We start from the raw sequence: 27943 nt of genomic DNA, 5'->3' as shown, positions 1-27943 counted from the left end.
AAGATTTTTATTTTTATTTATTTATTTATTTATTTATTTATTTATTTAAGAAATGTATATTTGTTGTCTTCTTCTTTTCTCTCTTTTTTAGAAATTTATATTTCTCAAAAGGCCCCAGCGTGATTTGCAACAAAGGAATATAATAATAAATGAAGCACCACATTTATAACGTTTTTAGGGTTCTTCCTGTTTAGTACTGCTTGTTTGCTTTGGGGGGGGGCATTGCAATAAAAACCTATTTGAAAATAATAATAATACTGTAGTAATAATAATACTGTAGTAATAATAATAATAATAATAATAATAATAATAATAATAATAAATATAGCATGCATAACATCAAATATCTGTAGAATGCACCCCCTAAATTGGGTCAACTCTTGAGTAGAACTTAGCTGCAGACATTATTTTTCATTTATGATTAAATTAAAACCATCATAATATCTATGCAATTTACAGGGGGCACTATTTAGTGTTGCATCTGATGTTAAATCCTACTCAAGTGTATACCCACTGAAAATAATGGAAATAACTGACTGCAACTCAGCTGGATACACCCAAACGTGTGTGCATCTCAGATGTAAGTCTAGCTGTATTCATTAGGGCTTACTTCCAGGAAAGCATGCAGTATGCAACCAATAGTAAACTTCCCTTGCATGTAACACTACGCAGCGGTTTCCCAAAATATGGGGGGCGGGGGGAGTGTGCCCAACCTGAAGATGGCGGAGCCTCTCCTGCTTCCTTACCCCTTTCTGTTTAGGGGGGCTGCTGCCCTTTCCAAAGATGGCTGCTTGCTAGCTCCTCCCCACAGCAGCTGCAAATTCTTGTTGCAGCTGCGGTGGTGGGTGCCTCTTGCTGGGCTACTGAAGTTGCACTCTGCAGCTCCCTGCCCTCTGCTCTCTCCAAGGCCAATAGCTCAGGACTTTGGCCTCGAGGCAAAGCCTCGACTCTTAAGCAGAAAAAAGGGGGTGGTGCAAACTTGTACAGTGCAATGCTTGCCTTCCTAGCGAGGAACATGGTAAGTGACTTTCTCTGCTGTCTTTGAATCTTTGGGGGTACAGCTGCGAGGAAAGGGCTCAGATTCTGTGGCTGGAAGAAGAGGGGGTTTTGGCGGGGGTGGGGTGCAGGGGTAGGTGGATTAGGGGGTCTGACTTCGGGGAAGATCCAGGGGCAGGGCTGTTGGAAGGAGGAAAGGAAGAATTAACTCGTGTCCTGTAACTCTTGTTGCTTGTTTTCTGGAGAAGGAACATTCCTGATTTCTCCCTCTCTAGTGGGTGTGTTTATTTGGCAGAGCACTCTTGGTCTCCAAGATATGTGTGGTTTTCTTTGGCAGATCATGTGAGGAGGGGGGCGAAGTTATGCAAACAGGAGAATCTTTTTTCTCTAATTTAAAAAGTACAGGAGGATTCTTAGCCAAAGAATGGGAGAAAACAGAAAGAGGCTCGTTTTCGGTTCTCTGAGTGGGGGGATTTGAACCCTGGTCTCTGGTTTCTAGTCCTCATTTAAACCCCACTACAACCCTGTGAGGCAGATTAGGCTGAGAGTGTGGCTGGCCCAAGGTCACCCAGTGGGTTTCATGGTCGAGTGGGGATTCGAACCCTGGTCTCCCAAGTCCTGATACTCTATCCACAACACCAAACTGGCATATACGACACATATATATATATAATGTTGTTGTTGTTAATAATAAAATGCTTATATAGCCCATTTTTAATATTTGAAGGACGTCGCACACATGTTTGTGATAATGCTCATGACATTTGTAAGAGCTCAATCTTTTAGTGTGGCAGTGCCTGTACTTTGGAACTCCCTGCCAATTGATATCGGGCAGGCACCTTCACTGTCCTCTTTTCAGCACCTGCTAAAAACATATAGGCGAGACCTACCCAATTATTTAGAAAGTTGATGTGTTTTAATCCGTTTTCAGTCCATTGTTAACTTTTTGAAAGTCTTAAATTATAGAATTGTTCATTTTTCTTAGTGATTGTTTTATCTTTTTTGTAAACTGCTCTGAGGTTTCTTACAATCATGCGGTGCATAAATTTCATGAAATAGTATAAATAAATAAATCTTGTAAAGTGGGCCTGTATTATCATGCAAAGCCAGTGTGCTGCAGTGGTTAGGTAAAGGTAAAGGGACCCCTGACCATTAGGTCCAGTTGCGGACGACCCTGGAGTTGAGGCACTCATCTCACTTTATTGGCCAAGGGAGCTAGAGTACAGCTTCCAGGTTATGTGGCCAGCATGACTAAGCCGCTTCTGGCGAACCAGAGCAGCGCACGGAAACGCCATTTATCTTCCCGCCAGAGTGGTACCTATTTATCTACTTGCACTTTGGCGTGTTTTCGAACTGCTAGGTTGGCAGGAGCAGGGACCGAGCAACGGGATCTCACTCCGTTGTGGGGATTCAAACCACCGACCTTCTGATCGGCAAGCCCTAGGCAAGCCAAAGTGCTACCCGCGTCCCTCTTGCTGCAGTTGTTAGGGTGTCAGATTAGGACCTAGGAGATCAGGGTTTAGATTTATTACTTGGCCGTGAAGCTCACTGGGTTTGACACCCTCTCAGAGTAGCCTACCTCACAGAGCTGTTGTGAATATAAAGCGTAGATTGGGGAGGGGGGAACCGTATATAGTAGCTTGAGTTCCTTGGAGGAAAGATGGGGTGCAAATTTAATAATATGTTTTTAAACAAGAACATCACCCTTGTAATTGCAGATGATGGGGCAAGGTGTAAAAAAATCTTTTAAAATAATTTTAAAATAGTAAATGTTTAAAAAATTGCTTTTTTTATTAGAAAAATGTGCTAAAGTCTCTCCAAAATAACCTTAGCTTCATAGAAAATCTGAGTTGACTAGAAGGAAATGAATGCAGCAGGTGTCTTTGGCATCGATTTTTAAAATGTTTGTTGAAGACTTTTCTATATTGTCAGATGTAACGTAGAGAAAAGCGAGAATGCAGCTCTCCCTGCTTGGCAGAATCTCGGCTATCAAAATGAATTTGTGGTCCAGGATGCTGTTTTTATTCTAATCAATTCCAATTGTAAATAATTCAGGCTGCTTCAAAGCATGGAAGAAGGATATTTCTAAATTCATCTGGAAGTGGGGAAATCCAAGACTTAAACATAAAATTGTGAAAGAGGAGGCGTTGCCCTGCCAGACCTGCTAATGTATTATGAGTCAGCCTGTTTGTGTTGGTTAAAATAATGGATTACATTGGATAATGCATCCTGGACTTGGAAGGTTATGATTTAAAATTCGGCTGGCATGCATGTCTTTGGTATGGGAAGGTGAAAATTTATAAAAGTTTTATGAATCATATTCTTAGGAGGAATCTGTATAGAGTTTGGGAGAAATATAAAAATCTGCAGGAAAGGAAAACACATTTATGGCTATCTCCTATCGAGGCTGTTACAATTAAGAGAGTTAATACGGCTAGAGAGTGGGAAACTTACAGGGAATTGCTGCACTTTACAGAGAGGGAAGCTAAACTGAAATCAATGGAAAATGTAAGGAGCCATGTTACAGATTGGTTACAATATCATCAGTTATGTGAAATGTTTAAAATAGACAGGAAAAATGTTTTTTCAGACCAAAGCTCACAATTTGAAAAAGAACTTCTACAAAACAAAGAAAAACTTTTGTCTGAAACGTATAATCTGTTATTAGATTGCGAAACAAAAGACGAGCTTGTCAAAGCCTCTATGACACACTGGGCAATAGATATAGGGAAGAATACAGATTTTAACCTCTGGGAAAAACTTAGAAAAAGTGATTTGAAGTTTACAGAATGTTATTCTTTGAAGGAGAACTACCTGATTTAACTCCAAGTAGGCTTGCTAAGATGTATAAGACTGAATAAGACTGAAAAATGCTGGAGATGGAAAGAGGTTGAGGGAACCTTCCTTCATATGTGGTGGACTTGTAAAAGGGTAAAAAAAGTCTTGGGAAATAATCCATAATGAATTGAAAAAACAGGTTTTAAAGTCCTTTTAAAAAAACAACAACCCCAGAGTCCTTTTTGTTGGGGATTATTCAGACTGAAATTCCCAGGTGTCAAAAAAGGTTATTTATGTATGCTACTGCTGTGGCCCATGTTTTGTTAGCCCAAAAATGGAAAACGAGTAAGGTCCCAACTAAAGAATGGCAACTTAAGCTAATAGAATATGTGCATCTTGGAGACTTAACGTACAGAAAAAGAGAACAATGACATACATTTAGAGAAGATTGGAAAGGTTTATTGAATATATGGGGGGGGGAGTGTACACCTGAAAACGTTGGCAGCATTAAGATAAATTCAACAGTGTAAATAAGTTCTGATGGATGCAATAATGGAATACTGAATGGTTTAGTTTTTGTAAAGTATGCAGAGATTTATGATATGCAAAATGAACCATGGAAAGAGAAGAAGGGAAGTCATTGATATGTTAATGATATATACTCTGAGTCCTGTAGTAATTTCATGCTCTGTATTGCAGCTTGTAAAACAGTCATTGAATTGCCCCCCAAACCTCAGGCTTTTATATACATTATTTACACAATGAGTCCAATCTGATTGGCTGATTCTGCTTCCCTCCTGGAGCCTGATTGGTCTTTTCCTGTAAGCCAATCAGTTGTTGCATTCTAGGATCCTACTTGCCCATTGTTCTAGGATCCAAGCTTAGTACATAACAATTAAGGATGTTTAAATGAATATTTTAAATTGTAAAACAGAAAATTAAATTAGAGAGAGAGAGAGAGAGAAAGTGACAAGTCTGTTACAGTTAACTGGTGATCTATGATTTTTTTAAAAAAATATTGTGCATATATCTGTTGCGTACTGCTTTGATTTTTGTTCTAATGAAATTGTGCTATTTATGTATTTTTTATAAATAAAGATAGGTTAAATTGTTTGTAAAGCACCACTGAAACATGCTGGTTGTCACAATGGTCTACGCTTCTAATCTCTTAAAAGTGATACATGACCTCCTTTCAGGCCCAGAGTTAAACACTACTGTATAAAAGAGGAATGTGGAAGAAAACTGAGGACTGGCATTACTAAGGGCAAGATGTCCTATCTCCACTGTGGGAGACCATATGCCTCTGAATACCATTTGCTGGGAATCCCAGTTGGGGAGAGAGTTGCTGTTGTCTTTAGGTCCTGCTTCTGGTTGGGCACTATGAGAATAGCAGGCCAGACTATTTGGGCTTTGGAGGCCTGATTCAGCAGCGGGGTTCTTCTGGTGTCCTTACACATGCTATGCATTAGTGCAGATTTCCCAGAGTCTGAAATCCTGTTTTGCCCAGTAACTAACCTCCCTGATCCTTAACTGTGAAGCAATTCCCAGCTTATTCTGTTGAACTAGCTTCCAAATAAGCATGCACTGGAATGCACCCTTTGGCTTCAATGAAATGATCTTGCTCAGTTTCCTTGCACATATACAGAAAGATCTGCCTCTGGTCTCTGATGGCAAATTATCCAGTGAAAATGCCTCATGGCCAAAGGTTTTGGATTATGTTGCATCATGTCTCTGTTTAGTCAGGCAATATTTACTGAGAGGGTAATAAACCATTCCCACCTCCCATTATTTAGGGACAGAGTATGGTGAACCACTCTTTAGTGAGCCCTGTCTTGAAGTACAAAGGTGGACCACCTCAGTGAGGCCTGTGAAATGGGTGCATTTGGAGAGGGAGGCAGGTGCTTCCTCTTCTGCTATAAAGTAAGTGACCATATGTTTTTTTCCCTGCGGATTTTCAGGCAAAGCCATCAGGTTTGCTGAGGCCGGTGGCACTGAGGAAACTTCCGGGCCGGTACCTCGCCCACCAGGAGAGCTTGCCTCGCCTCCCCATCCCGCCTCTCCAGCAGACGTTGGACCGCTACTTGTCTGCGCTCCAGCCCATCATCAGCGAGGAGGAACTCAGCCACACCAGGGAGCTGGTGCAGGATTTTCTGAAACAGGGCGGTGTTGGGGAGAGGCTACAGAAAGGACTGGAGAGAAGAGCCCGGAAACATGAGAACTGGGTAGGTCACAGCTGGAGGAGGTCAAGACTGCTGTAGCAGGTGTGAAGGTGTTAAAGCTGTCATGTGGTCCCTTTTTCATCTGGGGAAGGCAGTTGTTGTTTTTATTATTGAAATTACTAAAAATTTCTAGACCGCCCTTGATCCAAGGATCAAGGGGCGGTTTACAATATAAAAACAAAAAAATGCGTAACATAATAAGCAAAAACACACACACACAGTTTAAAAGGCCATTGATTGTTTAATTAGCCAGAAAAAGTAGGTAGGTAGAGAGGTTTTCATAATACTATAAGTCGTGACATCCAGTGAAGTTTAATGATGGAAGTATGCAGGACAGAGAGAAGAGAATATTCTTATTCACACAGTGCAAGGTTAAACTTTGGAACTCCCAAAAGAGGCAGTGATGGCAACAACAACAACAACAACAACAACAAATTATTTATACCCTGCCCATCTGGTCGGGCCCCCTCAGCCACTCTGGACGGCTTCCAACAGTACATTAAAAACAATAAAACATCAAACATTAAAAACTTCCCTAAACAAGGCTGCCTTCAGATGTCTTCAAAAAGTCAGTTGTTTATTTCCTTGACATCTGATGGGAGGGCGTTCCTCAGGGCAGGCGCCACTACCGAGAAGGCCCTCTGCCTGGTTCCCTGTAGCTTTGCTTCTCGCAATGAGGGAACCGCCAGAAGGCCATCGGCACTGGACCTCAGTGTCCGGGCAGAACGATGGGGGTGGAGACGCTCCTTCAGGTATTCTGGGCCGAGGCCGTTTAGGGCTTTCCCCCCCTTCTTTTCTTCTTTTTTTTTTCTTTTAAACTGGAGATGGGTAGAATTGTGGGGGGGAATGATAGTTTTTATAGCAGTTCGGGCCCATACAAAACTGCACTGAGCGGCCTGCTGTGTAATGGTTAAACAGAGAAGGAGATGAGCCTTGCCTGGCTCACATTACAGATCTCGATGCCTATGTCCCTTTCCCAGCACACCATCCTCCCACCTAGGGGCTTTGTTGTACACTGCTGGTGCAATCAGGGCCTGTGGGCTGGGTGCTCAAGGTCTTCTCCATCAGGGTAATTAATGGGCTCCAGGGCTCACTCTCTGCTTCTGAGTTAATTGCTACATGCTGCAAATGCCAGGGAGACAGCAAGGAACATGGGCAACAAGCAATAGATTAAGCAGCATTAAGCAGCAAATCACTAGTTCTCTGTGGCTGCTGTGCCCAGGGGCTGCTGCCCTCCCAAGACCTCTTCCATGCACAGAACCCAACTCTTGTGGAACTTTGTGCCGTTTAGGCTTTAAAGGTCAGCACCAACACTTTGAATTGTGCTCAGAAACAGTACTGGGAACCAATTAGGTCTTTCAATGTACTGGGAGCCAATGTAAGCTACCAACTTGGATGGCTTCAAAAGAGGATAGGACTAATTCATGTAGGATAAGGCTATCAATCGCTGCCAGCCATGATCAATCAAACAAACATTCAATCATTTTATTTGTATGCCAGCTATGCTCTGCCTCCGAAGAGGCAGCAATGCTTCTGAGTGCAAGTTGTTAGGAATCACAAGTGGGGAGAGTGTTGCTCTTGTATTCAGGTCCTGCTTATGGGCTTCCCTTTGGGGCGCCTTTTTCACCACTGAGAGAACAGGATGCTGGACTAGATGGGCCACTGGCCTGATCCATTATCTTATGTTCTTATAAGGAGGGGGAAATGGGGTGGGGGACCGACAATGGCTAGAGTTGTTAAGGTATACAGCACCCTTGTCCAGTTTGAAATGAAGTTGTGCAAATTGCATTAGAACCTAATGAGCACCCCCCCCCCCCGGCTCTGCTGGTAGAGATGTGAAAGCCCAGAAAAAAACTGGAAAATTGGGTGGGGGAATCACTTCCACCCTCCATACACACAAATTTTTGGACCCCACCCCCCACCCTGGTCTTTGGAAACAAAAACTAGAAACCATTTTTCAAGGGGAGAGGCAAAATAGGCAGAAAGGGACAGTAGTTTCTCCACCCTGCAATTTTTCTGGGTTCTCCCCGCCCCCCCAGGTCTTCCCATCTTCATCTTCTAGGCCCTAATATGTTATCATCCCCTGTTCTTCCTCTCCACCCATTCTCTCTTTTAAAAAAGTTTTTATTAATACTTTTCAAATTTATACATTTCATTAGTTTTACAACCATTTTAACATTTCATGGTTTGACTTCCCCCGCTTTCTGCAGTTCCTTAAATTTATTTTTTTAATATCTTCTGCATATCCAAACTCATTTAATTTGCTCATTTAATTATTTACTTTAAATATATACTCGTATGAAACTGCAGGTTATTACAATAATCCTGCCAATGTTTACAATAATCCTGCCAATTTATCTGTAAATATTCAATAAACCATTTCCATTCTTTTATAAAACGTTTGTTATCTTGATTTCACCATTTCTGCATATTCCATAAGTTTTTGTATCCATTCTTCCTTTGTTGGTTCTTCTGCTTCTTTCCATCCTGGGGCAAGTAGCATTCTTGCTGCTGTAGTCGCATACATAAATAAATTTCTATACAGTTTACGTAATTCTGTCCCTATAATTCCCAAGAGAAAAGCTTCTGGTTTTTTTTTTTTTACAAAGGTTATTTTAAACATCATTTTCAATTCATTATATCATTTCCCAGTAAGCTTTAACCTTACTGCAACACCACGACATATAATAAAAAGAACCTTCTTTTTACATTTCCAACACTTGTCAGTTTACTCAGTGTTAGGTACAGCGGCATTGCTAGGCACTCAGGTGTCTGGTGCGGGGGTGGTGTCCTGAAGCCAGGAGCAGGGCGATCTGCCCGTGGGGCTGGGCGAGCCTCTCTGACGCTTGGGGCCTCTCCGACACTTACCCCTCAGCTGTAGGGCAGCTGAGGAAGAGGCAGTACAGTGGTACCTCGGGTTACAGACACTTCAGGTTACAGACTCCGCTAACCCAGAAATAGTACCTTGGCTTAAGAACTTTGCTTCAGGATGAGAATAGGATGGCAGCAGGAGGCCCCATTAGCTAAAGTGGTACCTCAGGTTAAGAACAGTTTCAGGTTAAGAACAGACCTCCAGAACAAATTAAGTTCTTAACCCCAGGTACCACTGTAGGCAGACACAAGTACCACGCTGCCGTTTCAGGCAGCATGGAACCTGCAGGCACCTAAGCCACCACGTCACTCCTAAAAAGTTTAGTGAGCCCTATTTTTTTTTTAAAAAAATCTCATTTTGTCACAAACACCCCTCAGTGATGCCACCTGTGGTGGGCTGCACCCCCATTCCTCCGCCTCTGGTTAGATACCAACGATAAATCATTTTCATATCATTTTCTCTCATACTATAACGCTGTAAATTTTATATCCATATTCCACAATTGTTCCCATGCCTCCATGTCTATATTATGACTGATACCTTTTGCCCAGTGCATCATTGAGGATTTTGCTTCCTCGTCCTTTGTTTCCCATTCCAATAATATTTTATACCTTTTAGATAACACTTTTACATTACATTCCAACAGGTCTCTCTCCAGTTCTGATCTTTGTTCCCCAAACCCTCATATCCTATCTTTCTTAAATACTTCATTCAAATGATGATATTGTAACCATGCTGTTAATTTCCTTGATAATTCCTTAAATTGTTTTAATTTATACTCTCCTCCCTCTTGTTTTAATAAATTTCTGTAAATTCTATCATAATCTTTTTCTCATAATGTGTGTGTTTGTGTGTGTCTACATGTGTGTGAAACACAAGCAAAATGTCAGGAATCGGCAAAAAAAAATACATTGCCAATTCTCTTAGAACACTAATAAAAAAATTTAAGTAGAACTCTGAAGGAATGAACCCCTCCGCCACCAGTAGCAATCTATTTATACTAGGAAAAACTCAGTAAAGACATAAAAACTGTGTTATACTTAGAAAAGACATTCTTATCATTTTCAGTTCAGGCAAAACATGTTGGGCTTCTGGGTTGAGGACCGAGGCCCATATTGTATGGAAAAACCTGCCTGTTTTATTTTCCATTCTGCAGCTAGATTAGCCTGTAGCCAATATTCAAGCTTATAAGGACCCTTTCCCTCTCCAAAAGTCTTGTTCACACAGGGTTTTAAGGGAAGTGGAGCGGTGCCAGCTAGCCCCACCCATGGAGTTTTGGCCATCCGGGGCACACTATGGCAGGGTGGGGCTAGCCGGCAACGATTCCCACCCGTGCACTGATAACAACACGTTGAGTGAAACACCCTACTCCCAAATGCCATTGGGCTAATGATACCTTATCTGTTCTCATCCCAGCTTTCTGACTGGTGGCTGAAAACTGCATATCTAGAGTATCGGCTGCCTGTGGTGGTACATTCCAGTCCTGGAGTAGTTTTGCCCAAACAGGATTTTCTGGATCGGCAAGGGCAGCTAAGGTAATTGTGACCACATTGGAGGTTCAGGTTCCAAGATGTGTTTGAAAATAGGATGCTGATTTAATTATGCATTGTGAACTCTTATCACAGAATACCAGCTACTGAAAGGTAACGGTGGTAGTAAGGCTCCATGCCCTGCTTTCGGGCTCCCTGAAAGATGCTGGTTGGCAAACACAGAATTTTGGGCTGGGATTCCTGTGATTTTAGCTGGGATTCCTATATTGCAAGGGGTTCACCTAGATGACCCTTTGGATCCCTTCAAACTCTACAGTTCTATGATTCTGTGGTTTACTCAGCAGGTATCTTCCTTAATGTGGCCTCAGCTTAAAGTTTGGAAGCCAACACTGTTCCTATCTTTAACCAAGAACCATCCGCAGCATACATTTGAAGCTGTATCCTACCACTTTAAACAGTTGTAGTTTCGTCCAAGGAATCCTGGAAACTGTGGTTTGTTCAGGATGCTGAGAGTTGTTAGGATGAAGCTTCATGGAGGATGATCAGCTTGTCTGCAGAAAGCAGGTACACTCCAGAGGTGAGACATGGGTGGCGCTGTGGTCTAAACCACTCAGCCTCTTGGGCTTGCCAGTTAGAAGGTCAGCAGTTCAAATCCCCGCGGCAGGGTGAGGTCCCGTTGCTCTGTCCCAGCACCTGCCAACACAGGCCACTCAAAGCGACATAGCAGAAAAACCCACCACATACATACATTAAAACCAGGATGGGTGGGTAGTGGGGAAAACACATTAAAAACCACTCCTTGCACTCTAAAAGGCCATAGGTAGTTAACAGCCAAAGGCCTAGTTAAAAAGCAGTGATTTTGCCTGGCACCTGAAGATATGGCGCCAGGTGAGCCTCCTATGGAGGAGGCACACAAAGAAGGGGTTCAGATGACGGTTACAAGGACTGGGCCAGTTCATATGGAGAGACATAGTCTGTAAGGTATGGGGTCCTGATCCTGAACCACATGAGGCTTTATAGGTCAAAACCAGCACTTGGGCCAGGAAACTAATTGGTAGCCAGTGCAGCCAGGTCAGGATTGGTGTTATATGCTCAAAACATCCTGCCCTGGTGAGCAACCTGGTGACCGAATTATGCACCAGCTGAAGTTTCCGAACTGTCTTTAAAGGCAGTTCCGGGTATAACACAATGTACTTTAAATATCACATACACCCCCGCCCGGCTGCTTTGCAATCCCATATCAATGTTCCTCTACCCATGTGCACACAGACACACACACACACACTCATTTCCTTTTTATTTTTGGCACACACTATCACACTTTTTGGGGCTGGGTGCACAGACTTAACTTTGCAGATTCAGTGTCAAGGGGAAGGGAAACCTGAGCTCACAGTCTGTGGAGGTGGAATGTTTCAGGGTGTAGATGAAAGTGCGGGAGCAATTAACCAAAGGTGAGTCTGGAATGAAATGCAGCAGGGCAGCTTCTCTGGGTGTAGCAGGATGGAATATATATTTAATTGCACCTTTGCCCCAGGGATCTGTGTTGTCCTTTCCCTGTAAGGACGCCTTGACCTTTGTACAGGATCACCTTTCCCACACTTCCCCCATCAGCCTCTGTTCACCTTTCATCTTTTCTCCTGCTGTGTTTATAAATACTGCCCAATCAGAGAAAAGAGCAAGGACCAGTGGAATAAAAGATCCTCTGCCTCTTTGTGTTGACACTCCAGTGTCTAAGGCTGCCTGTCCTGGGTAAATCTGCCCCCAGGGTTCAGCCCCAGAACATACTGAACCTTGATGCTCAATCCCAAATAAATTAATGAAGAGAGGAGCAGTGATACTTTTAAAAAAAATCTGTAGATGTTTAGCCCAAATGGCATATTGTGTTTATTTGAAAGTACCGTGTTTTTCGCTGTATAAGACGCACCAGACCACAAGACGCACCTAGTTTTTGGAGGAGGAAAACAAGAAAAAAATAATTCTGAATCTCATAAGCCAGAACAGCAAGAGGGATCGCTGCGCAGTGAAAGCAGCAATTCCTCTTACTGTTCTGGCTTCTGGGATAGCTGCGCAGCCTGCATTCGCGCCATAAGACGCACACACTTTTCCCCTTACTTTTTAGGAGGGAAAAAGTGAGTCTTATAGAGCAAAAAATACGGTAAGTAAAGCTTGACCTCTCAGTCTTAGGCCTTTCTGCTTGTAAGTAAGTCCTGGCTGAGTTCAGTGGTGATTTGTTTGCTAGTTCAGAACTCTTTCCACCTGCAGGATAGGTGTTGCAATTCAGCAGGTTATTGAGGTAACCCAGGTGGCTGTGGATGTTGCTGCTTTTGATTGCGTCAGTGAAGGCAGTTGATAGTCCTAAAACCAGGTGTGGCAAATATCTGGGCTGGGGGCCAAATTTGGCCCTCCAAATCTCTTTGTGAGGCCCTTGAGACTCCCCCTCAGCCACACACACCCCTCCAGGCTGCTACTCTCTCCTCCCCACTCCCCTTGAGTGCAGCTACTTACCTGGAATGTGTTGCGGAACTGTCACAACGCCTCTCTAATTCCTGGATGGAGGGTGGAGCAATGTTATTTGTGTGTGTATTCTGGGTATTCTGGGTTGTGTATGTATTCTGGGTTGGGTTCAGCTACATTTCATTTGTGGTAGGCACATGCAAATTAATTTCTGTCAACTTTTGTGGGTCTTATCTAAGTATGGTGTTGGATATAGCCTTCTGACTTTATTGTGGCTAGAACATAGGCTAGAACAGTCACATCTGTTGCACTGCCCACGTTTTTCTCTCGCTCCATCCACCTCCCTGGAAGGTAACCCATGGCAGAATGTGGCCCTCTGGCTGAAAATGGCTCCTGTTCTCTCTTTTTTGTACCTATATCTTATATTCTAATAAAAAATAAATGGATTCAAACTCTTAGTAAATATGTTGATAGCTTTTTAAAGCTGCCTCTTTTGCTAAAAATAGTTTTATCTGTTAAGATAATTGCCCTGCATTTTTGTAGATCCTCTCAGATAAGGCTCCTTGGATTTTTTCTTTTCTTTAAATGTTATTTCATTGTAGGAATTTGGAGGGGAAACCACCGTGTGTGTGCACACACGCGCACACACACGTGTGCGTTTGCGGGGGAGATGCATTTTCATCAGAAAGAAATCTAAACTGAACCATGCTGGGTTTTTACATAGAATCACAGAATCGTAGAGTTAGAAGAGACCCCGAGGGTCATCTAGTCGAACCCCCAGCAATGCAGGACTCTCAACTCCAACATACAGATAGCCATTCAACCCCTGCTTAAAATCCTCCAAGGAAGGAGATCCCCCCACCTCTCTTGGGAATCTGCTCCACTGTCGAACAGCTCTTACATGTGGGGAGTTGTGTCACTCCATCCCCACTGACCATCATGCAGCTGCGTTCAGACATACAACAGGCACACCCACCCAGCAGGACCTGAAAAATGGGACAGTTTTATTGTGTGATTCTACGGAATGTATAAACTAGACTGGGATTCCAGGTGTTTTTAAGTATAAGGCTGCTGGCTGAGGATCTGCATAAGGTAAGAGCTCTTGCACTCCTGCTGTTTAATCTGTGTTACATCTCCACTTCCCCGCTGCTTTCTGCTTTTTGCAGGTTTGCTGCGAAGCTGATTGAGGGGGCTTTGGACTTCAAAACCATGATTGACAAGTGAGTTGCCTCTTCTTTCCCACCCACCCTCCCAGTGGTTCACTCCCCCCCCATCCCTCCCTCCTCTCCTTTTCCTTTCCTTCTGTGCCCTTTAGATTGTAAGTCTGAGGGCAGAGACTGTCTTATAACTAATCACCATCAGCCACCCTGGGAGCTATTTTTTGACTGAAGAGTGCTGGGTCACGACGTTTTAAATAAATATATGTTCGTATTGCAGTATCTGTATGCATGATGCTTAGGTACAAAAGGGCAGATCTCTGCCCCACAATTCAAACTCCTGCATGAGAGTAAACAACAAAAGAAAACAGGATAGCAATACACTGTTATTTTCAGTAGTATGTATTTCAGCTGTGTTAGGATTTTAGTCTTAATCTAATTGACTACGGGCAAGACTTAATTCTGAATATATCAGGAGTATTCAAATCCTCCCTCAGCCATGTAGCTCACTGGATGTGGCCTTGGGCCAGTCACTGCCTCTCAGCAGCGGGTGGACTTTGGTAATGTTTTGTAACATGGTGCCCTTTGCGAGGGCAAAATTTGGCACCTCCAAATGGATCTTCTCAGTTACGGATTTTGTGCCCCCTTGACTTGGCACCCTGCCTGCACTGCCCTAAATTTGGTGCTGCTCTCAGCCTAACCTCCCTCACAAGGTTGTTGTGGGAATTACATGAGGAGGGGAAGAACCATGTAGTTCACCTTGAGCGCCTTGGAGAAAAAGATGGGGGGGGATGCAATAAATAATCCCCCTGACTGTCTTATACACACTAAGGCTTGTTCACACATTACACAGAACATGGGTACACAATGTCTCCACATAGGTACAAGTTTTTGTGCAAAAGAGGGTACACTTGTTGAATTGTGCAGCTCAAATGTTTGCGTACACAGATTGTACACTCATTGAATGTTACAGGTGAATAACTGTAGTAGTGTACAACTCAACTGTTTGTGGACGCAGATTGTACACTTGCTGAATGTAACATGTGAACACTCCTGCAGACACACACCTTTATCTGATCTGTTGAAATTTGAAATGGCCTCCCTGAGTCAATTGTCCTGATTTCAAGAACAGAGCCATAGTGATGTTTTTTCCCCATCCCTGTGACAAAACTGAATGTTTGATTGTGGAGCTGTGCCTGGCTCCACAAAACAGCCTCCCAGGAAGGCCATCCTACAGCAGCTTTGTACAGGGAGGTTTTCAGTGTTTCAGGTTATTTGTGTTTTGATATTTTGGTGGAAGCTGTGCAGACCAGAGCGGCTGGGGCAACCCAGTCAGACAGACAGCATATCATCATCATCAACAACAACAATTTTGAATCTTCTTTCTCTTCATTGTTCCTTGACCAGTGAGACACTTCCTGTGGAATACCTGGGTGGGAAACCCCTCTGCATGAACCAATACTACCAAATCCTCTCTTCCTGCCGTATCCCCGGCCCCAAACGGGACTCTGTTGTGAATTACGCAAAAGGAAAGAAGCCTTCAACGCATATCACTGTAGTCCACAACTTCCAGGTATGCAGGCAGCTCTCAGTTAATTTGAAGTTTTGGGACTAGACCACATGCTCCTTTTTTCTTCACATTCCCTGTGCCATCTCTGTATAAAGGTGGGGTAGGCATAGGGTTGCTGGAGGGTTTTGTTTAGTTCACATTTTTAAATAAGTTCACACAAGCAGCCTAATAAGCAGGTTGGAATGCCCTTACTAGTTTCTGCACACATCTGAGTTTTATGATGTACTTTACTACTCCAAAAACAATAATGAAAATAAGAATGCAAGAAGAGCCCTGATGAATGAGGCTAGTGGCCCATCTAGTCCAGCATCCTCGCAGTAGCAACATGATGCCCATTATGGGACACTCAGTAGCAGGATTCAAGCACAAGAGCAACACTCTCCCTTCCTGTGGTTCCCAGCATTGCTGTCTCCAACCATAGAGGCAGAGAATAACCACCTGTGACTGGGAGCCATTGATATATGCAACAAATTTGTCTACTTTTTAAAGCCATCCAAGTTGGTGGCCATCTCTACCTTCATGTGGGAGAATATTCCATAGCACAGCTTTATTTATTTACTACTTCTGCACTTCACCTTAAGGTCCCAGGCTACAGCATTAAAACAAAATATTAAAAACAATTTAAAATAACTGACCTTCACATAAGTAAGGTGGGTCTTAAAACTGTACCTCGTGTCAAAAGCCAGGGCAAAGAAAAGCATATTTATTCCAGCATTTGCCAGAAGCTGTGTAATGAGGGTGTCAGGTGCACCTCTGATGGGAGGGAGTTCCACAGCTTAGGGGCTGCCACAGAGAAGGCCCTTCCTTGGGGCACTGACACCCCCAAGCCTTTAAGTGCAGAGGAACCACCAAGAGGGTCCCTTCTATTGATCTCAGCATCCAAGAGGGTCTGTAGGGAAGGAGGTGGTCTTTCAGATGCTTGGGAGTATGCACTGTGTGAAGGGCTTCCTTTTATCTGTCCTTCAATATTCAGTTTCACTGGATCTCCTCAAGTTCAAGTGTAAGTGTAGGGGGGAAACGGGTCAGCCATTTGATGGACCGAGTTCAGCATTTTATGTGTGTGATCCTCACTTGCTCTACTTTGAATGAATAAATATGAGTGCCAGGCACCAGACTCTCTCTCCTCTCTTCCCCTCTTCCCAGTTCTTTGAGCTGGATGTCTACAGCAGCGACGGCAGCCCCCTGACGACTGACCAGATATTTATTCAGCTGGAGAAGATCTGGAACACCTCCCTCCAAACCAACAAGGAGCCAATTGGGATCCTGACCACCAACCATCGCAACACCTGGGCCAAGGCCTACAATAACCTCATCAAGGGTCAGTCTTTTGAAATGGTACCCATGCCATTGAACTGGCTGCCTCACCCTTGTGGAAGGAGATGCCAGACTAGGGAAGGGGAGTGTACCTCCCTAGCAGGTGGGGGTGAAGGTTGAAATTTGGCCCAGCCTCCTTCCCACTTCCCAGAACAATATGCAAGCCCAAACACAGTTATCCTTGAAAACATGTCCATCTCAGAGTTTGTTGATGCAGTTCTCCAACTGCATTAGGTGGACAAGTAGTCAAGTGGTATATAAATTGTTTAAATACAATAAATTTCTTAACCACCGTTGGGTCTCCAGGTGGATTAACACAATAAAAACAATTCCAACCTAGATTACTGTAGTTTGTTCTTTCTTGTATTTTATGTTGAAGTGTGTGTGTGTGTGTGTGTGTGTGTGTGTGTGTACACACACACACACACAGTCCCAACCATAAAAATGTAAAAACAATCCCATATATAACCAATGATGCAGACATTTAAAAACAATTCCATATATAAAAATAGTTGAAAATAGCTCTGATACAGAGATGGACTGTAAAATGCATACGCTAAAATGTGCACTAATAAGAGCTCTATTGGTTTTTTAAATTATTTTTAAAAAAGCATGCAGAATTGCATTGTATTAGGGGAATTTACTTGTAAAAAGAAAAAGTGTATATTAAGACAAAATCATAAACAGTTTTTGAATGCATGTAGAGAAATGTGTGGTAAAATGTTTTGCACCATTTCTGGTCCTTCCCGACATTTTTCTCCAGACAAAACCAACAAAGAGTCTGTGCGTTCAATTGAAAAGAGCATCTTCACTGTCTGCCTGGATGCACCAATGCCCCGTGTCTCAGACGATATCTACAGGAGCCGTGTGGCTGCCCAGATGTTGCACGGTGGGGGCAGTCGCTGGAACAGTGGGAACCGCTGGTTTGATAAAACGCTTCAGGTGGGTGCTGGGGTGTGTGGCTAGAGTGCAATAGAATTATTTCCTATAGCAGTTTCATTCCTTCACTGAAGGTTTAAAACTCTGTTTTAGCTTCACTGTAGGAAGACAGCAGGGATGAATGAAGTTCCACCACTGAGACAACTCTTCCCTCAAATCACTCCCCTTCCATATCTATCTATCTATCTATCTATCTATCTATCTATCTATCTATCTATCATCTATCAAAGCTGTGTCAGGCTGAACTTTTTCTATAGTTTATTACTGTAGATCATGGCATAAATAAAGGTTGGCATAACATAATATGAGAAAAGATCCCCATTATCAGCTTCCTTGACCCTCATCTCTGGCTTGTTCACCCATGCAGCCCTTCTCTCACTGTCTCAAAAATTGCTTTGCAGTTTATTGTGGCCGAGGATGGCTCCTGTGGTTTGGTGTACGAACATGCCCCCTCGGAGGGTCCCCCTATTGTCGCCCTACTAGATCATGTTGTGAACTATACGTAAGTCTCTTTTGTTTCTCTGTGAATGTGATTCTTTCTCCTCCTGGGAATGTAAGTGGCTGTGCCCATGATTGATTGTTCATGATAATACTTATCCTTTATATCATGGGTTCCCAGTGGTCTGCAAACTGCATTCAGGTGGTCCATGGCATACTTGTGGATTTCTAGCCAAAGACAGGAGACGGCACATGCATCACATTAAGTGTTCATATTCATTTTTAACTCTGGCTATTGCTTCTGTTATGTACAGTAAGCTCTTAACTTACACGAGGATTACATTCCAGGAATCGCACCTGAAGCCAAAAGCACATATAGTCTACCTACTTTCAACCCCCTTAATTTTTTTAATTGCCGAGCACATAAAGCTGAATGCACACAAGTTAAATGCGTATAAGATGCGGGCTTACTGTACCAGTATCTCATTGCATTACAGTTTGGAATTCTATGGAATTCAAATTGCAGTAAACTGTGATGTATAAGAAATCAAAGAAGCAATAAATATACAATTAAAAATCATTCAGCATCTAGTATGTAGGCAGAAAAAAATAATTAAGAGGTCTGCCAGGACCCTCAGCAGTTTTCAAGTGGTCCATGGGGGGGGGGGGAGTTTGGAATCCACTGTTTTATATAATGCACATACCGTATATTACTTCATAGTAATTCTTATAGCAGGGGTTGTATATATATTTTTATGGCCCAAGGGCTGCATTCATTCGTGGCCAATTGTTTGGGGGCCTCATGCCAGCAGTGGCTTTGGCCACCCCACAGCCACAGAAGCCTGCAGGAGACCTGCTGTATAAACTTACATGTACGAACACCCACCAAGACTGTGCATAGCCTCCCATTCCTCATGTGTGCAGATGGGGATACATGCAACAGATGACCAGGCCTCTGGGCGTGGTGGAAAGGTTTAAACCTTTTCACCCTCTCCAGCTCTGTGTTTATTTTATTTTTATTTTTTAAATCTTTTTTAGCCATTGCTCTCCATATTTGTTAGATCTTGAGGGGGTGTTTTCAGAGGACCACTTCAGTCCCCTGGGCTGATGTTCACTACCCCTGCCTTACACCAGCCCTGTAAGGTGAATGAATATTATTCCCACAAATGGGCCTGCAGCAAAATGTTGCATCATACGCATAAAAACAGTGCTTCTGTTTATGGAGTGCCAGGGAGCCATGCCATTTTCAGGATATTATAAGTTGTAAGGGACATGAACAAGACATGTTGTTCTCTCCCCCTGCCTTCCATTGTCATACCATTAAAATCCCAATTAAAACCTAAATGCATAGGTAAACAGGACCATCTTTGCCTGGTGCCTAATATTGATGGTGCCAAGTGCACTTCACAGGGGAAGGCAATGCTCAGCCAGGGAGCCACCACTGATAAGACCTTGTTCTTTTTGCCACATTCCACGCCTCCCTTGGAGGGGGCACATGAAGCAGGGCCTTATGCATCCAGGATCCTGTTCTTTGCTGTGTTGTATAGGATGTGATGTTCATAACTGAAAACACCACCTTTTGTTCTTAACATCTCTTTGGTGGTTGTTCTTTGGTAGAAAGAAACCAGAATTGGTGAGATCGCCAATGGTCCCCTTGCCGATGCCCAAGAAACTCCGGTTTAACATCACCCCAGAAGTGAAGAATGATATCGAGAAAGCGAAACAGAACCTTAACATGTGAGTTATCCATGGGGCACAATAGGAGTTTTCCAGAGGAGACAGGTTCAGGAATGAACAAGAGGAAAAAGACTTCCCCAGAGTCATGCCAACACAGGATGGAGACTGGCTATCTCAGCTTCCACCTTCTTAAAGCAAATATGAAGAGGGGGGAATCAAGTTTCTAGTTCCTGTGAGGGGCTGTTTAGAATCTTGAAGATCTTTTCAATGGGCTCAGAGTAATTATCTTTTTTGTTGCTGTTGCATGCAGTAGCACAGACGTGGGGGAGAAAGAAGTAATCTGCAGTCTTTTAAAGGGCCGGTCATTCTCCTAGTCCTCTCAAGTTAAATGTGTAGCAGGCAGGAGGCATTGGTGTCAGCTGGAGCAGTAGCTGATGGAGATACCAGCAGGGATATTGGCAGAAGCATCTAGCTCTCCAGCCTATTGATAAACATCTCAAGAAAGCATGTCTTCCTCTGTCCTTCTGCAGCCTGGTGCAAGACTTGGATATCAGTGCAATTGTCTTCCATCAGTTTGGGAAGAATTTCCCCAAGTCGGAAAAGATCAGTCCAGATGCTTTTATCCAGATTGCTTTGCAGCTGGCCTACTACAGGTAGGTGACAGGGAAGGGGACAGGTGCTCTACTTTACTTTCTAGTAGCAATCAGAACATTCACATCAACTTTCTTGGGTCTGCTTGACAGTTTTTGCAGTCTGAACATACTAAAACCAGGGTTAGGGAAAAAATTTCAGCCCAAAGGCTGAATTCCTTCTGGGAGGCTGCATGCTGAAAGGAAAGTGGCAGAGCAACAAATGATAATTTTACCTTACTTAGTGTAGTGTAGTAGTGTAGTGTAACACACTTATTACCCTCTAACAAGGTAAGCAAGGACTGTTATCAGATGTCAAGGACACATTCCAGGCACATCAAAACTCCTGGATAGTGCAAAGCAAGGCATTAGGTGTGGCCTGGGCCAAAGAAAGAGGACTGGAGGGCTACTTTCCTTGCCTAGAGCCAGCGGGTTCCAAATTCCATAGAGGAATGTTTCCCCAATTTCTGAGGCATCCTTCGGTCCCACACCCCAAGGCATTCAGTTTTAGATTCAGAAGGAGCAGGGGTTCATTCAGAGATGCGACAGGCAGCTGCAGAGGCCCAAAGGTTCTGTGACACTCCTCGCCCCCTGCAAAAAGAAAGGCACAAGAATAAGCGGTAATGAGATTTGAAAGGCCTCAAATTGAAACCTTCTTGAGAACTTCCAGCAAAGGATACGAATGGGACCCCAGTAATTGTGGGGTATTCAAAAATACCCGTAAAAGAACCCTCTCTGACAGGCTACTGTGAGAATAGGATGCTGGAACTAGATGGGTCCCCTTCGGGCTGATGTAGCAGGGCTCACCTGATGTACGTTCTCTCAAATTCTTCAGAGAGTCATTTCAGATCTGCTGGCTGTTTCTTCTGCTTGTCTTTCCTGTCAACCTCCTCCTAGGATGTATGGGGAGGCCTGTTCCACCTATGAGAGTGCCTCACTCCGGATGTTCCGCCTGGGCCGGACAGACACGATCCGTTCTGCCTCCGTAGATTCTCTCAAGTTTGTGGAAGCCATGGATGATTCTGGCAAGCAGGTGGGAAAAGCGGATTCCTTTGCTGCCCATATTGACCCTTAGATGGCTTCCCCCCTCCCCATGGAGAGGAAGAGGGAAGTTCCCCATTGCATGAGAGCCTTATGAATAAAGGCTTCATTTGTTAAAAGAAGATCTGTCAGCCAGCCAGTGATAACACAGGTAGCAATTAGAACTACCATAGAGACTGTTGTCCTTGGCAACCAGAGCAGCCCAAATGTGATCATAGAGAGGAGAAGTCCTGCTTCATGGTTACCAAAGGAAGTGAAACCCCTAAGGGTGCAGCAGAGGCCCAGAAACTGTTCTGCTGGAACATACCTGTTCTCCTTGCTATTTTTATGAAAATGTTAATGTTTCATATTCAGTATACCATATCTTTGTTTTTCACTGTAAGCTGCTTTGTATATTATATTAATAGTAAACTGAGATATGGCTATTAAAACTAAGAGAGGCTGCAATCCAAGCCCCACTTACCTGGGCGTAATCCACACTTAATTCAGTAGGTCCTACTTCTGTGTAAACATGGTTAGGATCGCACAATAAACATCTTTTATTCACCACATATCAATCACAGAAACAATCTTAGCTTGAGATTGGCGATATGACAGACAACGAGCAATGGGACAGCCCATGTTACCCAAAGACCATTTGAGCTTTAAAGGGTCTAGGGAGAGGTTTCCTGTGATGACCCTTTTTACTGGAAAAATAATACTCTTGATGAAGAACAGTCAGCACAGATGTATGAAAAGTTACCTTGGCTACCAGGCCAAGTTCAGGGTGTTGCTGCTAACCTATAAGGCACTATACTGCTTAGGACCAGGTTACTGTACTTCAGAGGTTACTAGCAGGAGAAACTCTCCTGTAGACCACAGTAACCTACTCGGTATATAAAGGATTATCCCTTTATATACCCAATAGGTCACTGTGGTCTGCAGGAGAGCTTCTCCTGCTAGTTTAAAAGACCTCAGAAGCTTGCTGTGCAGTAACTCGGAGCAGGGCCTTCAGTGTGGTTGCCCCTGTTCTGTGGAATGAAATTCCTGACAATATATGACAGGTTCCCACTATCTGCTCATTCTGGGAACCATTTAAGATACTTTTTTTCAACAAGCTCCCCCTAGCAGATGTTCTCATTTTGCTGGAGAAGAGTGGAAGAGTGAAGAAGAGCAGAAAGGAGAGTGTGCCCAGGCAGGGAGAAGGATAAATAGCTACACCCTCTTCCTGTCAGGGCACAAGGGGAGTGTTCTCACAGAGTTCTCCCTAGCAAATTTACAGGAACACTCTGCGAGCCTCAATCCTTTTGTGCACCTCTGCTGTGGGTATCCATTCTGTTTGTTTAAAAAATAAAAACCTTCAAAGTGGTTTTCCAAAAATAATAAAACAATAGAATTATCAGTAAGAAAAATGAACAATAATCTTAGACTCTGAAAAAGTTAAAATAACAATAGACTAAAAACAGTTTGAAACTTGCATTGACTTTCTAAATATATTGGTAAAGGGACCCCTGACTATTAGGTACATTCATGACCAACTCTGGGGTTGCGACGCTCATCTCACTTTATTGGCCGAGGGAGCCGGCGTACAGCTTCCAGGTCATGTGGCCAGCATGACTAAGCCGCTTCTGGCGAACCAGAGCAGCGCACAGAAACACCGTTTACCTTCCCGCCGGAACGGTACCTATTTATCTACTTGCACTTTGACGTGCTTTTGAACTGCTAGGTTGGCAGGAGCAGGGCCCGAGCAACGGGAGCTCACCCCGTCGCAGGATTCAAACCACCGACCTTCTGATCGGCAAGTCCTAGGCTTTGTGGTTTAACCCACAGCACCACCCATGGCCCTCTAAATACCTTGGTAGGCGTGTCTAAACAAAAATGTTTTTAGCATGCACCGAAAAGAGTGCAGTGGAGGCACCTGCCTGATGTCAGTAGGCAGGGAGTTCCAAAGTTTAGGTGCTGCCACAATAGAAGATTGAGTTCTTACAAATGCAGAATGGAAAATAAATGAAAGAGTTGGAACTCTTGTTAGGCAGGTGGGCTGTTGAAATGGAGTAGTTTTCGGCAGCTGTTCTTTCTCATTCCTCCCTCAGGACCTGGAGAAGGTGGAACTACTGAGACAAGCCACCCAGGCTCATCGTGCCTACACTGACATGGTAAGTTCCTATAATGCCCCATTTGCCTTAATGAGTCACCCTTCATTGATACAGAGCAGATTCTCTGGTGCTCCAATAGGTGCCTAGAAGGAAGAGTTTTCAGTGTGTCACAGCAGGAGTCTTGCCTGCTAGTGAGCTTGCAATTACTTCCATAAAACAAGAAAACAACAAAAGAGGTAGCCCTTGGATCACCTCCTATGTGATCCATAAGGTGGGTGAGGATCCAGCTGAGTGGACACCCAAACCAATTCACACATTGTTCAGGAGGTTGGTGCAGATCAGGACCAACTTTTACTGGATTCCCTTCATATCCCTACATGGTACCAAGTTATCCAGGAGAGAGCCTTCTCCCCTGCCCCAATTTAGACCAACTAGCCCACTTTAACTGTCAGAGAAAGCCCTTGTGGCCATGCCTGTCCTGCACAAATCTGTCTGGTAGAGTCTTCTCTGCAGTGGCACCCACCTCGTGGAAGGCACCTGAATTCCACCAATTGCTGGAAATCTGTTTGCCCAGATAGCCCCCACCTGCTGATGTTTTACTATCCCTTTTTCAAAAATCTATTTAAAGTATTTACCAGGGTTCAAATTCCCCCACTTGGCCATGAAGATCCTCAGGTGACCTCTCAAGATTGTTATGGGAATTAAATGAGGAGGGGGAGAACTACCTTAAGCTCCTTGGAGAAAGTATGGGATAAAAATGCAGTGCAGTAAAATAAAATAAAATAAAATATTGGGTGCTATAGCTGTATCTGGCTGCAGAGAGAGCATTGCTGCCCATTGTTTGTTGGTGTAGCTTTTTGCAATGCGTTTCTTTCAACCCTTTAGGCAATTAGAGGGGACGCAATAGATCGCCACCTCCTGGGGCTGAAGCTCCAGGCCATTGAGGACCTTGTCAGCATGCCCGAACTGTTTATGGATACTGCGTACGCTGTTGCCATGCACTTCAAGCTCTCCACCAGCCAGGTAAACAGCAGCTCGCCTGACTAATCAAGGGGGGGAGGGACATGTGGACTTGTTGAATTAAACTAAATAACCTTAGTTAGATTTTGAATAAAAGTGCAGCTAATTGTTACTGTTTTGAATTTTACTGTGTTATGATCTTTTATGGGTTGTGCAAGCCGCTATTCTGAATGCTTTTTATGGGGGGGGGGTCTGGTGGAATCAAGCAGGGTGGTGTCCTGAAAGAGCCTGGGGACCACTGATACAAATGAATATGTCTCCTCCCCCTCCTCTGTAGGTCCCCGCAAAGACTGACTGCGTAATGTGTTTCGGCCCAGTGGTCCCAGATGGCTACGGGATCTGCTACAACCCCATGGACGAACATATCAACTTTGCCATCTCGGCCTTCAACAGTTGCGCCGAAACAAATGCAGCCCGGATGGCACATTACCTAGAGAAGGCCCTCTTGGACATGCAGCTGCTCCTCAAATCGAACCCCAGGTCTAAACTTTAAAGGTGGGGGGAGTTGCGGTTTAAAGCCTTGGAGGCTCCAAAATCCAGACAGTTGCACAAAGGCTTCAGCTGCAGGGAGTGTCTTACATCCCTGATCTCCATGGAGTGAGGCCTGTTTGTGGTTCTAGGACTGCTAGGCCAAAAAACAAACAAACTAAGCTAAAATAAAAATACGTTTGGTTTTTGTTTTGAAAGGAGCTTGGAACAGACAGACTTTATCCTGTGATCATGAAGTGCCTTATTGCTTCCCCAGAATTGGGGGGATAGGTTTTTTTCTTGTCATACCTGCATTTTGTTTTTGCTGTGAAAACAAGAATATAGGAATGGCAGCCTGCTTCCCACCTCAAACAAGTCCAGAGGGCAGCCAGGGAATTCCTGCTTCCCTGTAGACCAGGGGTAGTCAACCTTTTTTTACCTACCGCCCACTAATGCATCTTTCTTGATGGTAAAATTTCCTTACTGCCCACCAGTGCTCGATGGAAGGAAGATTCAGCTTGTGCTGTAGAACCCCCTACCACCCACCTAGAATCCTGAAACGCCCACTAGTGGGCGGCAGGGACCAGGTTGACAACCCCTGCTTTAGACACTGAGAAGGAACTGAAATTAACTTGAGGCCGCCTCTGGATCTGTCACCAGCTGCGTTTCCTCATGGCCTCTTCATAGAATTATAGTTGGGAAGGATCATCCAGTCCAGCCCCCTGGGTTCGGTCCGGCAGCTCTGTGCCAATCCTGTGTGCTTGGGGTGGTTTGCTTTATGATGGGGAGGTGGGCTTCTTAAACCAAGGAAATATGGTCGCCTTTCTACTTTGCTGCTAGCTTGGAGAGGGGATCGTTGCAGTGTAGCTTTATCTGTTTTCTATGCCCTCAACACCCATCCACAGCTCAGATCTCCGTTTTGTGTTTGCTTGGGTTTTTTAATATCCTTGTGTGTTTTGGGAATCCATCAGGATGGGAGCACCCCCTGCTGTAACAGGTTCCTATCCCCTGCAGATCCACCCATTTTATCGTTTGATAATAAAGCACTCTTCGTTGTTGAAGAAGTAGGTGTTCTGGCCATTTTCACTGTAGATTGCCGACACCTCACCCCACCTGACACAGAAGTATGCGAAGATCAAGCAGTCTAAAGGATTTGCTGGGTCTTGGTAAAATCTACGAGAAACTGGTGAGAAGTCAAGTAGTCGGGGAGAAAGGATGGGGCCTGGCTAGAAGTAAGAATCTGCCGGGGGGGGTGTGTCTCCAACCTCCCTGTTCTATCCTCTTGATACTATGGCAGGGCTGGGAAACATGCAGCCCTCCAGATGACTTATAGCACCTTAGAGTCGAAAAAGTTTCATTATAATAAGAGATTTTTGTGGACTATGGTCCATTTCAACTGCAGAAGATGCAGGTTAGCAAGCGTTATGTACCCATTTGCACACAAACCACAAGCGCCTGCTTGCCAGTTCAGTCTTCCCCTGCATCTGATTGAACTGTGGTCCAGGAAGCTTATGCCAAAATAAACATGTTAAATTTGTAATTGCTGAGATGACTTTTGTGGTTGTTACTTGATCTCTCAAATCTGGCTCAGGTGTGGAATTGGCACCAAACTTTTTGCCTTGATAAGATTTTTAGAACAGGCATGAGGAACCTGTGACCCTTTGGGTGTTTTTGGACAGCATGGCCAGGGGTGATGGGAGTTGAAAGTCCAACATCTTGGGGGGGAGGGGCACTTCCAGGTTGCCCATCCCTGTTTTCAAAGGCAAAATAGCAAGGCCAAACACAGGCCATATGCCAAGTTCTGAATAAATTCCTATCACTTTGGGCATGAGAAGAGAAACATTAGAGGCAGCAGCACAGAGTTGTGCTCTTAAAGGCTTAAGCCCACTCAAGTCTGTATTGGATTTGTGCCGAAGAGATCTGCGTTGTTTCCCTTATAGAATACCATTTTCTGCTGTCAATGTGTTCAAGAGGCATCTTGGCAGTCATGAGGACTAGCCACTGGCTTTTATGGAGGTTGAGATTAAAGAAAATCCTCCTGTTTTACAAGTGCCTTATATTGCCCACTCCTAGGGAGAAAGGGAGATTGTGTTAATGTAGGACTGTTTACATGTTGCCATGTGTTTCCCCATTTTAAACTGTATTTGGTATGTTTGTGGTTTTAATGGTTTTAACCTCATCACTTCTTTGAAGCTTACAGTGCCTAGATTCAGGTGTTAAATATGATATATTTTTTTAAAAAACCAACCCTGATATTTATACATCAGTGTTCCATGTAAAATTATTGAAAGTGGAGAGAGCATGAACAGAAGTCTAGGGTTTGAATCTTACCTTAGCCGTGAATGTCCCTGCAATCTTAGTACAGGCCTACCTGATGGGTTGTTCATTTCTAAGGATTGTCAAGATGTACTTTGAGCTCTCAAGAGCTAAACAATTACATTTTGAATTGCCAAACTACTTAATGTATGCTGGTTTCCCATCACTTATGGTATTAAAAAGATAAAATCTTCATTGCCCAAGCTGTTCAGCAGTAGCTTCTAGCATACTGGAATGTTAGAACAGGTGCTTTCTCAAAGCACTGCAGAATCTTTGGTTCATGTAATTTTATAATGCTTCTGATGAATGTTTGCATGATCTGCTTGTAAATTGTAATATATGTATGGATGGGCCTAAAAACGCTCACTGGTATTGTGTGTAAACTTAACCCAATTAAAACTGAAATTTTAAGCTGTTTGTTTCTGCATACTGGTACTGAAGATGGTGTATTTTCTTCACTTGTGCTTAGCAAAAAAGTGAAACATGTAAA

The 27943-nt window shown here is 43.7% G+C and overlaps 1 protein-coding gene across 1 annotated transcript; it reads left to right on the top strand.

Annotated features, from left to right (window-relative positions):
* Positions 1 to 773: 773 nt before the first annotated feature.
* On the top strand, positions 774 to 26414 carry CRAT (carnitine O-acetyltransferase). The gene is made up of 14 exons (XM_053374785.1): positions 774 to 1018; positions 5733 to 5996; positions 10282 to 10400; positions 13976 to 14029; positions 15374 to 15539; positions 16680 to 16854; positions 17614 to 17792; positions 18191 to 18291; positions 19845 to 19964; positions 20435 to 20557; positions 21431 to 21566; positions 23647 to 23709; positions 24535 to 24672; positions 24947 to 26414. Exons 1-14 carry the CDS (start codon positions 992 to 994, stop codon positions 25160 to 25162), a joined length of 1881 nt encoding a protein of 626 aa, XP_053230760.1. The 5' UTR covers positions 774 to 991; the 3' UTR covers positions 25163 to 26414.
* The last annotated feature ends 1529 nt before the right edge of the window (positions 26415 to 27943 follow it).

Source organism: Podarcis raffonei, chromosome Z, assembly GCF_027172205.1.
Source record: "Podarcis raffonei isolate rPodRaf1 chromosome Z, rPodRaf1.pri, whole genome shotgun sequence".
Taxonomy (NCBI): domain Eukaryota; kingdom Metazoa; phylum Chordata; class Lepidosauria; order Squamata; family Lacertidae; genus Podarcis; species Podarcis raffonei.
Note: the sequence above shows the minus strand (reverse complement) of the source record. Positions and strands in the feature narration are given on the sequence as shown.